Below are 15,252 nucleotides of genomic sequence, written 5' to 3'. Positions count from 1 at the left end.
TCAGGATCAACTACCAGTGGAATAAAACAGTTTGAAAGTGAGGAAACGCACTCTGTCAGCTCATCAAGCTGTGAAGGATTCATTATTATAAAGTATTGGATTCAACAGGTAAGCCTAGAGACTCTCCTATCAGTTGAATCAAATACTTTATAAGCATCTTAAAGGTGCTACGAGGAACTTTTAAATACTGTATTTCTGAAACGGTCTCATTTATACATTTTTACATAGTTTATCTTGATGCCTTTGTCATGGGTATGCTCACTTAGGAAAACAGCTGGTAGTAAAAAAAAAACTACCTCTTTTATCCAAATAATTATTCTAAACTGAAAGTTACTTGGAGCACCTTTACAAATTCAGAACACTTATCAACTTTTAATTGCCGATGAATCATGTAAACCCAATGTCCTTGGTTTACCCTTATTAACAGGGAGATTTGTCATATCACAATGATCGAGAAAATGCTGTGGAAGTGACAGTGCTATGAAGATGCTAATAATATCTACTGGGAATGTCGTTTAAAAATAATGAATCCAAAGACTAAAGAAAAAGTACGTGTGTATACTCCATATAACTTGAAAGTGGAAACACAGAAGCCCTATGTGTTTTGGTCCAAAATAATCCATACTCCTATAGGCCAGGACACACCAGCCCGATAATCGCCGTCGTCAAAAAAAAAGACGAATCTGTTTGGTGTGTGCAGTGACGTCGGCCGACGTAGAGGTCGTCGGGCTTGTTTTGAGCCCAATCGGCGGCCGACCGTCTTTCATTTGGAGAAATTTGATTGGTGGAGGGCTAGCGAATCAGTGAAGCCCGGAAGTGAGGCGGGTAGCACAAACAGCTAACACCAGCTAGCCATCGTTTTAATGTGTTTGTTCGTTTCGTTTTGCGAGTACTCACATGCATCAACCCTTGTTGACTGCTCGACACCATGCTCGACACTCTTTGCTAAAAATTGTGCTCTTATGGTCCATAAATATAAATACGTATTTCTATCTATGTTTATGCTCTAGAGAGCTGTCCCATCATTTCCGGCTTTCGTATTTTTTCGGGCCACAATACAGATTAGCGCCGCCTGCTGTTGTGGAGACATTACAAGCGCGGGACGCACGGAAAATAAGCAGTCGTCTCGGTGTGTTTTTGGGCCGCGACGGAAAGACTGGAGCTTCCTGAAACGGCGACTCCAGTTTTTGGGTAGTCTGAACGTGTCGGACTGGTGTGTCCTGGCCTTTAGGTCACGTAAAACTGGTTTGTGACTTGATTAACGTGGAAACTAAAACTTCCGTTAAAGATTCATAATAAAAGCAGAATATTACAAATATTTCTTTTTCATATATATTTAAAGTAAGCTTATTTCATCCTCGTTCCTACCTGACCGACATGGACAAAGCTCCTGCCGGTATAGCTCTTCTTGGGCACCCAAGCCCCCGACCAAAACAAGGTGGCGTTCACCACGCTTTTATTCTGAAGGGCGTGTTCCGGAAGTTTTGAAATCGAAAGTAAGAACTGAAAATTCTAGAAGGAAATAAGTTACACTGGATGGCCTGTGACTTTATTGCACCGTTTGCCGTTTATTTGAGCTCAATTTAATATGTTGCATTAATTTCTATCGCTTCAATGCATTTACAAATACATAATGTAATGTGTTAGATATTAATGTTACCATAACATTAACAGCAGAGAGCGACAACCTGGCGCGTTATTTTTTTGGCAAGTGAAGTTATTGGGATAAGTAATATTTCGTTCAAGAAGTAAGATTCAGTCGACACAGATCCACTCTACAGCTGCGGTGTGGAAGTCTGTTACAACCAGAGATGGACCCGGACAATGAAGTGGAAAGGTGGGTGTTTTCACACAGCTTTTTAACAGTTGGACAAGTTTTATTTTCCGCCAGACCTCTGTCAAGCGATTAAAAACATATTTTGGGGGGTAATGTTACCGTAGGTAGTGTTACTTACTTAGCTTTGAACTATTGTAGGCTACTATTCAAGGATCTAGCCTACACACCCACCTTTTCCGCCAAACGTTCCTTATCTTGGCTAACCAGTCTGTGATGCTTTTACTACTGGCTACCTCAATTATCAGATTAACATGTATAGATACATGTTAATAGATACATGTTAATCTGATAAAAATAAATAGATTTATTTATTATGCAAAATGTCATTAATGGCATGTTGGACATTGTCCCCTCAGCTTCCTTGGGCAGGGGAATGAGGAAGACGAAGATGAGAAGAAGATGAAGTGGAAGAGGCCTCCCTCCAGCTACGGTTCAATGAAGAGTGAAAGTGATGAAATGGAAGAGAATGAGGAAAATGTTGCTGTGGCAGACTCTTCCCCGTGTCCAGTGGTACTACCTGATCCCACCGCTCTCGACGAGACAAGGTACTGATTCTTGGTGTTTACAGACCTGGTACAAACGGTATTAAGCTTCACATTTCTGCCCTCTTCACTTTTGCTGTGTTGTGTAGTGGAGGATCCCTTTTAAAAATACCAGTATACTAACTTACATTTTTTTTTGTAATTACGAATGGTTATGTATTAGAAGGCCTCTTTAGCCTATTTGTCCAAATATCTTCAGTACACTGCATTTTATTTTGATTGGTAAGGCTGCTTTCAATACTAACAGGAGGTTGACCAAGTCTTAATGTGTATGTTTAATGTGATGCCAGGTTGAGGATGATTCGCTCCGAGTCTCCAGAGACCCTCTACACAATGACCACGCAGCAGACCAGACCCCTGGGAGGTCTTGTCATTGAAACCAGGTGAATGACATGCAACAAAAGCACACATATTGTCTTAGGTCACTTTTGGGAACTTTACGTAGAGTTACATTCATTTCCTGGGGATTTGATTGTTGATTTCAGTGGAAATCTATCTGTTACTTCCCATTTTTGCAACTTGCAGAAATCTGACGGAAAAATAATACATGAGTATGTGACTAAAGAAATAATGAAAGGATGCATCTGAACTGAGCTGTTTTACTGTACAGCTGAAAGGGTTCAACATTCCCATGAGCTTGAGGTTTTAGTGATGGCCCTGATTCCACTGATATATTTTCTTCTTTTTCACTCTTGTCTTTCGAATGATTTTCTTTTCATCTTAGAAGTTAATGAAATAAGACCGCTTGGCTAAAGTTTGTCTCGTGTATTTATCTTCAAACCTCCAATTAATAATTTGTTTATGTCCGAAGATTTATTTTATTTTTACTAAGTTTGTTTCTATTTATATGTGGAAAAATCAATATATTGAATACTGTCTAGTTACCCTTACAAGTGTTTACTTTAAAAAGTCTTAAAATGGGGTTTGCAAAAGGGGGTTTGTCTTATATTATAGCCAATATGATATATACAATTTTAGTTTGACATTCGTCAAAATGCCACAAAACATGGTGTCATCCTTGGACGATATTTGCAGTGCACTTTCTTACCTCAGCCCGGGGCTTCCCTTTGTCTCTCAGGCTTTCCGATCTGGGGAACATGTCAGAAGAAAACGATGAGGAGGATATGGACGAGGTTTTGGTAACTAACTCCCCAGAGCCACCTGAGTTTGTTGAACCAGACGACCCAATGACTGATGAGAACAGCCAGCCAGGCAAGCTACACCCAGAACAGGACCTGGGCCATTTATTCAAGGTTAGTGCATCACTTGGTCTGCGATGTCCGGCTGTTCTTCTCAAAACCAAGTCCTGAGACCAAAACCACAACTCCTGTGAGGAGGACCCCATAAGGCATTCAATCTTGTAGGAAAGAGCGACTATCAAACATATACAATCGTAGTTCTTTTACAACTGATGCCTAACTGTATTTGTTAACTCCAACATTCCCCATTTATTATATGTGTCCCAAAAGATCGGTCTGAGCTGGGAAAGACAGCTTTGAGCTTCAGTGCCCCTGACTCCTGGAACAACTTACAGCAACAAATTAAACTAAATACCTTCATATCCTTCAACCAATTTAAACAAACTATCTTAAATCTGCCAAACTCTACCTGTAACTGTTTTAATTAGGCTATATTGTACTTTCGCCCATTTTAATTGCTGCCACTCTTCACCACTGTGTAAATGTTTCAATTGTTTTTCTCTTCACCTGTTGTTGTGTATTTGATGTATTTGCATTGAATATTGTGTATGTATTGTTGTTTTTCCTTTGAATTTGTTTGAACTTGACGTCATTGTAAATGAGGGTCACCCCTCAATTGGTCTCTCGAGGATAAATAAAAGTTAAATGAAATTAAAAATGATATACAATTTTTTTTTAATTATGTTTTATTTTAATTTTATTATAAATGGTAAACATAACATTTTTGCATCCTCTTGATACAGCCCAAAGGGTGTCTTGCCTTTAACTTTGGTTATGCTTTTCCCTGTCTGCAGACTATCCAGAATACTCTGTCCAAGCTCACAGAGGAAGAGCTATTCAAGTTCAAGATGTCGTTTTACCAATGGGAACCGGCCATAACCCTGCAACAGACGATGGAGGGAGACATGCTCGATTTTGTGGACAGGATCCTGGAGCTCCTTGGTAAGAAAACAGCTGTAGTGTGCACAGGATGGCACGAACGGGGCTCAAATAACAGGGGGTATACACTTAAGTGTTTTCTTACTATTTAAAAAAAAAAATTCTGTTCTGCAGGCCAGGATCGTGTGGTGTTGCATGTTTTAAGAACTCTAGAAGTTGTCAACAAGAAAGAAGAATCAGAAGATCTACGTAATCAGTTAAAGAGATGTAAGTGAACACTTGTTTTTATCCCAACACATGGGCTCATACTGTAAAATTTGCTGTTAAAATTTTCCTGACACATTTTATTTAAAATATTTCATAGTTGTGGCTTAATTTTTTAACATAACGCACACAGTGTATTTCTGCCACACACATTGAGGATGCTTTGCAACAATTTAGAAAGTCCAGATTGCTCTTAATGTTCTAAGAACACATGGGGGAAAGTGGGAAACACTCAATGAATGCTGCACTCCGGTTGTGGTATTCTGCTTTAGATATGATCCTTTTAACAGGAATGATATTAGAATTGTAAGCAGCATGAATCTACCTTGAGTGGGCTGTAGTTTTCTTACATTCCCCCCCATTATCTTTCTCCACCAACAGTTATGACACGTTTTTATCTGAAGCAGTATTTAATCAGAAAACACCAAGTCATCCGTGAGGGGGTCGTCCGAGCCGGGAAGCAGAATCTTCTGGATACCATCTACGTGGAGCCCCACATATCCACATGTGGTTATGGAGGAGTTGACCCCTCCCACGAGCTCCCCCAACCTCCTACACACCTCCAGGTCCCCACTGAAGACACCTTCGTCAGCTTGAACAATCTGTTCCGACTGCAGAAGGAGGATGGCACGCCGGTGAGGACGGTGCTGACCACTGGGCTTCCTGGAATCGGCATGTCTGTCTCTGTGGGGAAATTCTGCCTGGATTGGGCAGAATTTCGTTCCAATAAGGTAATTTTAATTTTAAAAAAATCCTGTGAAAAAATGCTTGTAGGGGAGAACGGGTTAATTTGTCACACGGGTAGGTTGTCACAATCGTTATATCTCGGAACCAGAAGGCGCTGTCTGTTAAATGTTGGTATGTAAATATCCACAACTGGTATCAGAGGTCACCTACATAGTCTTCCTTGGAGTTAGACTGCTGCATTTGAGGTGAGAGGACTGTTAGTGTTTTTCATGTCAAATTGAAAATATTTAGCTCCTCAGTATTTTTCTTCTAGGCTTTTACACAATGGGTTTATAACACAACACTTGTTACCCTAAAAAAGTGTGAAGGGTAAGCTATAGTTTAGATTCTTTTTAGCAAGCTAATTAGTTGTCAGAAGGTTGTTGGCCTTGATGCTAGCAATACATTCCAGTTGGGGTTGGTCGTCACATTTTTTGGGGGGTTGGTTGTCACATGTTATCCAAAGGGTGCAGCCAGGAAAGGAACCCAATAACAAAAGAAAATGTCAAGCTGTATCCTCACTGACACCCCAGAGAAGGAGAGAATTGAGCAGGAAAGGCAGCTAGAATGCAAAAGAGAAAAAGGGCAACAAAATCAAAACGACCCAGTGCATCCCAAACTAGACCAGTTGCCAAGGCTACTGCACCCCAGTGCACTCCACCCCAGCTGGGGAATAAGAAACAGAAGAGAAAGAGACAGGAGGAGGAATCTTCATCAGATGAAGAGGATAGTTTGTGTTTGGTTTGTATGGAAACGTTCTCCAGCACCCATTCATGGGAGGTAAGGGAGAAGTGTTGTATGTGCAACCAGTGAGCAGGCCCTACATTTGCCATCACTGTAACTCAGATAGTGAATGTGTGTATCCTAGTTGAGTAGGCAATTATTGTTAGACCTATTTGTTTTGTTCTTTATGTTGTTACATCAAGTAGGTTGGTCTTAATATGTTAATCCCTTGCTCATTTTGTGTTAAGATGCATAAAGTTATGTAGGCCTATCTTTCAAATGTAGTTCTGCTTTCTTGCCTTCTTTTTAAGATTTTTCCCATAAAGATAACATTGTGACAAACAACCCCATAGTGTGTGACAACCGACCCCTTGATGGGGTTGGTTGTCACAATGTGTTAGTGTCTTTGATGGTAAATTTATTCTTTATTACAATAAGTTAGAAAAAGTGAGGGGTTCACATTTCAAGTCAACACCTTAAGCTTCAATTTAATGTAGGAATGAATGACTATTGAAAGATGTTTAGGTGATGAGCAATTATCACTACAGTAAAAAGTGTGTCTACTTACCCCGGTCTCCCCTATAGACCCACTGTGCTCTACATGCCCAGCACCAAGCATAGTATAACTAAGTGAGGGACTAGCTGATGAACTTTAAGGAGCATCTAGAAATTGAAACAGATTTTGTACATTTCTATGGAGTTGGTGGATACCACAATGGAGCTACAGAGTACAGTGACTTATTAGACCCAGAACAAATTATTAAGCTGCTCAGTGATGTGTAAATAGACTACTGCAGTGTTTCCCCTCCCCACAATCGTTTGTGTGACTTATACTAAATACTAGACTTCTGCCTCCATGTGGCCCAAAAAAGAAAAAAAAGATTTCCGCTCATTTAACATTGAATTGCGTAGCTATTGTAGTTACAGCAAAGGAAATGACAGTGGGAGGTACACGTCAGAAAACCCTCTCAGTAATCCAGCTATTATTAACATGGAATCCTGGATGATTAAGGCACGTGCTGCTTAATACATTGAACAACTGGGCAACATTATGAGTATTTTGTGAACATCACTCTTGACTCAACATTTTACATTTGACTTAATATTCTGTGTGATGGCCTACACAGTGGATAACGTCAACGTTCTTTAAATTTTCTCTGACCGACACAATTTTGTTGTCCATCTCTCGCTCAGGATCTGCAGTTTGTCATCAAGCTTTCATTCCGATCTATCTGGTATATCAGAAACAAAAAAACTCCTCCTACACCGAAGATGTCCATCATGGAAGTGCTAGAATATCGCCATCACGAGTTCAAAGACATCCAATACCTGGAGGAAGAGGATTGTAAATTTCTCATCATAATGGACTCATTCGATTGTTACCAAGCTCATCTGGACTGGGAGGTATACCATCTGCACGCACAAACACACATGAAAAAACATTCACATTTATGACTGTGAAAACCTGTACAAAATGTTTAAGAAAGATATCCAACCAAAGCCTCTCTTAGTGTAGGTGTTTTTGTACGAGCAATTGTTTTTTCATGTTTTATAACAAAGTGGATATCCACATTCCAAGAGGACAAATCTGGCATTTACTGTATTTATTTAAAATGTTTGAGGATAAGGTCCGGTTAGAAATCCAGGCATATTTTAAAGGCTACTTACGAGTTGTCTGATGAAGACAACAAAATGATACATTTGTCTGTTTTTCTCACTTGTCTCTACTCTCCAGAACGCTCCAGTAATAAATGACAATTACACCCAAGCACCTATGGACGTCTTGGTCGTGAATATCATCCGAGGGACTGTGCTTCGCGGTGCCCGCGTCTGGATCCTGGGGAGACGGGCGGCTGTCTCACAAATCCCATCGAAATTCATTGATGTTGTCACAGAAATACAGGGCTTCAGGTGTGTGTTTTAGGTGTACTGTGTGTCTGTTCCGTTTGATTATGTTTAAGTTTCTTTTTTTGTGTATCTTATTACTGTCTTAAGCTTGGTGTGTCTACTAGCGTATATCCCATCCTTTAAAGCTGTACAACAATACTGCTTAAATGGCTCAGTGGCAGAATTGAATAAGGAAAATTTTAGTCCAGTTTTAACTATTTTTATCTGTTTTTTATCCCCTTTACTTTTCTCCAGTCACGAGATGAAAGACGAGTTCCTGGAGAAACGCTTTTACAAGAAAGACCTGGGGGCGAAGATCGTGGCCCATTATAAGCGCCAACCGATGCTACAGATGCTCTGTCGCCAACCTTTTGTCAGCTGGATGGTGTCAGCAGTGTTCGAGCGCTGCTACCGGTATCTGGACTATGGGGTGCATCCACCCAGACTGACACCGTTCTGCGTCAGCATTATGACTGTCCAGACCAATCGCAGGCTGCAGTTCTACTACGACAAGTCAGATAACGAACTGGTAACGTGTTTTTTTTTTTTTTTTTGTCTTTTACTGTCTTTATGCCATTTCATAGTTCTGAGTGACTTAATTCACTATCGCCATTCCCTTATCTTTTTAGGAGTACTAAAATAAACGACTAGAATGCTATGGGGCCACATATTTTCCCTTTGGACATTGTTTTATTTGGTACGAGAAATTCAAAATGTATTTTTAAGGAGCAAATATTTACTTGTACATCATTTGGGGGTTAATTTATCATGTACACCTCTAACATTTAATGCACTCTACACTATTATACATTCCAGTGCAACAGTATTCCAAACTATTGCCTCAACAATTAACCCTATAGCGTTTGAACACCTGTATGACGGGGTGTCAGTCAACACAACCAAACGTGGAGTTAAATGGTCTTATATGTCAAAAATACTAAAGAGACATTTACGTTAACGATATAATACAATATAACTTTATCTTTGTTTTTAAAATAGTTTTGAATCGCTCCGGCTCCATGTAAAACAGAAAAGACCAAAGAGACGAGAGGAGACGATCATTAAGAGATCAAGACAGGACCCCAAAAATACATACATTCAACACAACATTACAATGACAGAAAGACAACGTTTAAGGACCTCATCAGCGTACATTGTTGAAAATGTGTCAATTTTCGATGTTTGCTTTTTTGTCCTGGTCAGAAATGGTCCAATGAAGACAAACACATGCTGATGATGCTGGGGAAGATGGCCCTCAAGATGCTGGAGAGGAAAACCAGCGTATTCTACGAGGAGGACGTGAAGGACTGTGGTATGAACTTGACCGAGGTGACGGTGTGGTCCGGCATGTGCACTGAGCTCCCCTCTGCAGCCTCCGACGGGAAGAGGAGGTTCTGCTTCATACACCTCACCATGCAGGTATAACTCATCCCATCTCACACAGTCTTGATACTAGGAAGGCTGTTTTTTTTTTTTTGCATGCAGTGAACACATTTTACCACGTGTATCATGTGACCGGCTCTCACATAAATAGGACGCTGGTCAGGGTACAATGTGCAACTTATATGTGTAAATGTGGAAAACCTCAAACCTCCTGCTCACATATACACAGTGAAGTCAGAGTCATCTTGTGTCACATTTGAAGTGAACAATATTTTCATATTCATAGATTCAGGATTTTTCATTGTGGGAGAAGAAGTAGATGCGCTTTTAAAGTCTATACATTTTATTCCATTTACATGGAAAAAAGAGCTTTTGAATATCTCTTCAAAATGTTTTTATAGTTATACTTAGAATATAAAATAGTGATTTTCAAAGAAGTTAAAATGTCCTGCACCAAGAAAGTGTATTTGTAATTTAATTAGTTTAAATATAAAGGAGGAAAACAAAACAGTTTGTAAAAGTCCATGAACGTTGTGCCACCAAGGCCATCTTTGGTGTTTTAATATCACAACAACGAAGGGCAAGTGTCCACTCTGCATAAAGTATAATGTCTTTCTAGTCATTTTGGATTCGTATGTTTTGAGTCCAGCACTCCCACCTCCTCCGTCACAAGCTGACTTTGAACCTTAAGTGCTCACATGTAGCTGCTGCACACAGTCTTGAAAATTTAAAGGTGGAGTGTCTCAAATCTCATACTGTGAAATATTAAAGTTAAACAAAAAACGTGGGCATTGTAATGTTTTCAGAGGAATTCAATTAAAATGCTGTTGTATTTTTTCACATGTTGTTGGATCAGGAGGAAGAAGGATAGGGGTGAAATGAACAGATCTCAACCTCTTACGAGAAGTGAAATCAAAAACATTCTAACCGTTGAACAAGAAGAGAAAATAACGACACTTCAATATAAAAATACTCCAACATTTTAACCTACAAACACATATTCAGCATATGCCAGAAGGACACAGTATTGTAACTTTAAATAACGTTATTATTCAACAGTTAGAAACCCTAGCAGAGACATTACGCTTCCCCAAAAGGAATCTTCTAAAAAAATCACCTTACGTCTTCTCTCCCCCTAGGAGTTCATGGCAGCTCTGTACGTCTACCACACGTTTCGCACAGAGTCTAAGAACGTTCTGGACTCTAGATCCAAGATCTTGGCGTACATGGATAATAACAAGACCCCAGTAGGAATGATCCAGTGTGCCTTGACGCGAGTCTTCGGCTCCCATCTGGGCCACTGGGACATGTTCCTGCGCTTTCTGTGCGGCCTGCATAACACAGACTGCCACGAGAAGCAGCTGTGCGGGTATCTGTACAGCCGCAACTCGCCCAAGATGCTCGGACTTGACGATGTGCAAAAGCTGCTGGAGCAATCCATACGCACCGCCGAAGAGAAACATAGAGACCGGGTGGAAAACCTTAAAGAGTGCCTTAGAGAAATGACACAGGAAGACGAGTGAGTTGGGTTTAGATTGCAGTGTCACTTTATATGGAAACGATGGATGAAAGCACCGACATGCTCCGTTAAAACTTACCCTAAAATCGTCTTGAGTGTGATGCTGAAAAACACTGCAAGCAATGTTAACATAGAATTTCCCTTGATTTATCCCGATTTTTTTTTTATAAAGTTGTGAAATTCCGCAGCAGTTATGGTTCTGCTGTACCAGACGTAATCAAATCTCGTATGCATTACAGTACAGTGGACTCCCAATGCTTCATTTTGTATGTCTTACAATCAACATTAATCAAAATGCATTCCTGCAACTTCATGTTATGTTGATTTTTTTTCTTCTGCTCAACTGAAATACATTTAAGGGAACACCACTTTGCTGATTCATAGTAAACCTAATACTATACTGACATGTGAAACTGATGTGCATCTCTCTCTCTCTCTCTCTCTCTCTCTCTCTCTCTCTCTCTCTCTCTCTCTCATGAAAATTGAATACTGGTGTTAATGATTAGCGCTATTTTTAAAATGGGTGGCCTTTAAATCATGTCATATGGGCCTAATTTATTATCGATTCATCAAATTCAAAATGGATGTTTTTATATATATTTGAGTGTACATTTTTTTCTTTCTTCTTTTTCTCTTTGAGGTTTTATTTGTATTAGTTGGTAAAGAAAATACCAAGCAAATAAAACTGATGAGGTGAAAATGATCTAATGTGTCAGTTTTTCTATTATGGATTTATTCATGAATTTATTTCCTTGTTATTTAAGATTGTAGTCCAGCACTCCTACCATCAACAGTGGTTTTCTTTTTATTTTGTTTCTCTCTAGGTTAATCAGTCATGTATCATCCTCAACTCTGGAATTTGATCAAGGGTTTATGTCAGTGTCACCATTATTATTAAACAGAAAGTACAAACCAGAATAAGAAGTGGTACGAGTGAAATTGTTTATTAGATTAATGATGATGAACCTGCATTACAATAGCCAAGGCAAGTTTATTTATATAGCACAATTCAGACACCAAGGCAGTGCTTTACAGGGGGCATAAAAATACATTCAAAATTAAGACATTCAAATATTTAGATTTAAGACAAATTGTTAACAAATTCAAGAAATTGCATTTAAAAGACTATAAAAACAAGCAGATAAAAGGTAATAGGTTAAATGGAAAGAGAAAATACTTCAGATTTGATTTTAGGTTGAGAGTTGCGACAGACCTCATGATTTATGGGAGTTTGTTCCAGATATGTGGTGCATATACTTGCATACAAACCCCAAACATGACTGTATATGAGGAGATAGTGGACATCTAGTGCAGCTCTCAAAACGCCGTGTAGCCCTTACAGAAGATCTCCTACTGAGATAAAAGAGACAAAACATAGGCTACAGTGAAAAGCACATTTTTGCTATTAACCCTGAAAAAACTAACCCAAAACCATTTTCAATTGATCATACCTTTGGAGCAGATGAAAGGTAGCTTCCTATGGCAGCGGTCACCCTGCCATTTGAATTTGGTTTCCTTTGTAACCCAGATGATCTTTCCACAGTTTTTGTTTGAGCAGCTTTCATTCATGAAACCAGCGTCAACAGCGACTGACCCAGAAACCCACATCCAGGGGTCGCTGGTGCGGCCGATGATGGACCTCTCCAGGCCGATCCAGGAGCCATTCGGCATGTTGTCTGTCTCGGCTTTCAGGAGCTCGTTCACTGCCTCCGTCATTGTCTCGTTGGAGATTTCAACCAGACTGGCATTATTTTTTTCGCAGTGCTCCAGAGCATCAATCCAGCTTTTGGCTTCCGTTTCAAATGTAAGACCTGCATCATTTAGCAAAAAAATAAAAAATTAATACAAGTGACACATCCCCACATCCTCCGTCTTTCTGTTTCTACTTTTGGCTAATAGGCTACCTGCATTATGTAGATAATTACTTGATTTCTATATGTTGCTAGTGAAGGTGATAGTTAGGTTTCAAGAGATGGACAAGCACAGCAACTTTTTATGAGAGGCTTTATATATTTTCCCTCTTTCTCTGTAATTTTTCAAAATGATATTTTGTTTTAATCAAATAAGATGCAACATTACAGGGCAACACAGACACAATAAAAGGATCATTTTATTTTGAAACAGGATAAGAACATCACTAACCATCTGTGCAGGTCCTGTTTGGGTACCCTGAAACCGTGTCTCCATCTTCTTTGATCACCAAGTTCTCTCCTGATGACAGCAGACGGCATTTGCCTCTGTTTTGGAAGAAAAAAAGTGTGTTGCTGATTACATCTTTTCTTTGTATACAGATACACCCTCATTGATGTGGTGCAACATTTTGTTTTGTCTATGGCTGCTAGTCTCCATCAGATATCTACCCTTTGGCTTTAAATGTAAAGTATTGGCAGTTGGACTTTCCAGTACAGCTTGTCCTACACTCCTCTTTAGATTTCTTGTCTTTTTCTTTGGACTTTCCAGTACAGCTTGTCTTACACTCCTCTTTAGATGTCTTGTCTTTTTCTTCCGATGATTCTGATGATTTATCCGTTGAAAAGTCAACACCATCGAGGTCTGACGCGTCTTTGATACAACCTGGTGAATGAAAGCATGTGAAAATTTAGTTGGAGTGCCGAAAGTTTTTAATAACTTCCTAATTAATTTGTTTCCCCTGGGTGCACTAGGTGCAGAAGCCATGTCTCATAAAATACTAATGTCAGTACAAAAGGTTGTTGGGTTAAATAGTGGCATGTGGGTGGTATGCTGGAGACAAAGTTATTTTTTATTAAGAAATGATTCCCTCAGCAGTTAAAATAAGCATAAAAGATATATTTAAAAAACATAGACACCAGTCTTCTCAAGATGTATTGAGAATATTGTTCTGATTTGTTTGAGGAGGTAAAACAGCTTGTCATTTTCTCACCTCTTGCAACCTTCAGTTCCACTGACCATCCACAGCAGTCGTAGGTCTTGTCTTGTGAGAAGTTTGAAATGTTCGCCATTTGTTCGTGTGATTCGCTTGATTCGCATGATCCGCTTGATCCGGCCTTGTGTTTGTTACATTTCAACTGGACGTTGCTTCCCTCCGGTAGCCATATCTGTTTTACTGAAACCGAAGGCAGCTGGATTGTTGCTGCAATGGGAAAATCTCATCAGTTTCTATTGCTTTGACTCACTCCTTCTCAATTGTTTCTAGATATAAAGTATTTATTTTGTAACAACCCATATTTTATCAGAAAGCATTGCTATACCAGGCACAAGTGTGAAAAATAAGATATAGTGAAACTGTATTAAACAATATTATATATATTTATATATATAAAAACGATGATCTTAATGGGGTTAAAAAATTACTACTTAGAAACAACGTACCCAGCAGCAGTGTGAGGTGGATGAACTGTATCATGGCTCCAAACTAAAGGAAGAAAGTTTACAAGTTAAGGGGAGAAGAGCAGAGCAGTGATGCATATGCACCTATTCATTGACATTTCAATAATGACCTTACTTTCTGTGGTATTTTGCATAGATTTAAAATAAAGGATTGTGAAGTATACCCACACTGTTTGACCGGGCTTATCCGTGCTGCTTGAACCAGGTTTCAGTGCCTTGTGGTTTTCATAAAAAAATATATATATACCACATTACTCATTAACATATTTCCACTGGCAGCTGTGCATCAGTTCATAATGAAATTCTAGTAACATAATTAAATTATTGTTGATTGATATGACAGACATTAACCTAGAACACTAAAACCCATGGACTCACCCGTGTAGTGCCTACCAACGCACTTTGTCTTTCATGTACAACTTTTGCACATTAAAATAGAAATATAATTGACTGAATGTATGACACTTGTGTTAAGGAGTTCTACAGGATTAAACAACAATATTATGGCTGAGCTTAGACATTTTCTATCATGTGTTATTGCCATTTGAAAAAAACTTACCTGGCTAATGAAGTCTTGTCTCTCTCAATAAATGTGTCAGGAGGATGGGTAGGGAAGAGTGAACAGGAGTCTACATGTAACACCTCTTTATAGAGCTGTTTACCTCTTCCGCTTTTTCTACCAAAGAAACACACCCACGCCAGGGTGCTCATTTGGGATTTATAATGGCATTTCATTTTGTGTGGCTTTCTCAAGTAATTGTGGATACGTAATGTGTGTACACTGTAACCTACACTACAGGTCTAAAGTTTTAGAACACCTTGATTTTTTTTTTCTTCAGTTTTTATTGCAATGTACTCAGTTTAATGTCTCAATGTACTGTGGAATAAAGCTAATCTATCTAATTTATCTATTTAAATGAGCAA

The 15,252-nt window shown here is 39.2% G+C and overlaps 2 protein-coding genes across 4 annotated transcripts; one reads left to right on the top strand and one right to left on the bottom strand.

The window, feature by feature from the left end:
* The first annotated feature begins 1,522 nt into the window (after positions 1–1,522).
* On the top strand, positions 1,523–11,662 carry nlrc3l (NLR family, CARD domain containing 3-like). The gene is made up of 12 exons (XM_080025202.1): positions 1,523–1,837; positions 2,194–2,382; positions 2,670–2,762; positions 3,458–3,632; positions 4,373–4,520; positions 4,632–4,724; positions 5,103–5,452; positions 7,365–7,574; positions 7,906–8,081; positions 8,313–8,586; positions 9,261–9,476; positions 10,580–11,662. Exons 1-12 carry the CDS (start codon positions 1,812–1,814, stop codon positions 10,961–10,963), a joined length of 2,334 nt encoding a protein of 777 aa, XP_079881328.1. The 5' UTR covers positions 1,523–1,811; the 3' UTR covers positions 10,964–11,662.
* Positions 11,663–11,997: 335 nt separating this feature from the next.
* On the bottom strand, positions 11,998–14,937 carry LOC307271341 (uncharacterized protein). 3 transcript variants are annotated; one of them, XM_080053759.1, is made up of 8 exons: positions 14,888–14,937; positions 14,497–14,543; positions 14,311–14,353; positions 13,862–14,071; positions 13,320–13,533; positions 13,102–13,196; positions 12,411–12,770; positions 11,998–12,312 (listed from the first exon to the last, which is right to left on the bottom strand). In XM_080053759.1, exons 3-8 carry the CDS (start codon positions 14,342–14,344, stop codon positions 12,296–12,298), a joined length of 930 nt encoding a protein of 309 aa, XP_079909885.1. In that variant the 5' UTR covers positions 14,345–14,353; positions 14,497–14,543; positions 14,888–14,937; the 3' UTR covers positions 11,998–12,295. The 3 variants fall into 3 exon arrangements, with proteins under 3 accessions (XP_079909885.1, XP_079909887.1, XP_079909886.1); XM_080053761.1 differs by having other exon boundaries at positions 11,998–12,309; XM_080053760.1 differs by lacking the exon at positions 14,497–14,543 and having other exon boundaries at positions 14,888–14,931.
* Positions 14,938–15,252: the final 315 nt, after the last annotated feature.

The sequence above is a fragment of the Ammodytes marinus genome (genome assembly GCF_949987685.1).
Source record: "Ammodytes marinus genome assembly, chromosome: 3".
Lineage (NCBI taxonomy): Eukaryota > Metazoa > Chordata > Actinopteri > Uranoscopiformes > Ammodytidae > Ammodytes > Ammodytes marinus.
Note: the sequence above shows the minus strand (reverse complement) of the source record. Positions and strands in the feature narration are given on the sequence as shown.

Coding starts and splice junctions, on each gene's coding strand:
- nlrc3l (XM_080025202.1), top strand. CDS start 1,812: ATGGACCCGGACAATGAAGTGGAAAG. Junction 1,838..2,193: donor CCGGACAATGAAGTGGAAAG/GTGGGTGTTTTC, acceptor TTGTCCCCTCAG/CTTCCTTGGGCAGGGGAATG. Junction 2,763..3,457: donor GGTCTTGTCATTGAAACCAG/GTGAATGACATG, acceptor TTTGTCTCTCAG/GCTTTCCGATCTGGGGAACA.
- LOC307271341 (XM_080053759.1), bottom strand. CDS start 14,344: ATGATACAGTTCATCCACCTCACACTGCTGCTGG. Junction 13,534..13,861: donor GGAACTGAAGGTTGCAAGAG/GTGAGAAAATGA, acceptor TTCATTCACCAG/GTTGTATCAAAGACGCGTCA. Junction 13,197..13,319: donor TTTACATTTAAAGCCAAAGG/GTAGATATCTGA, acceptor CTTCCAAAACAG/AGGCAAATGCCGTCTGCTGT.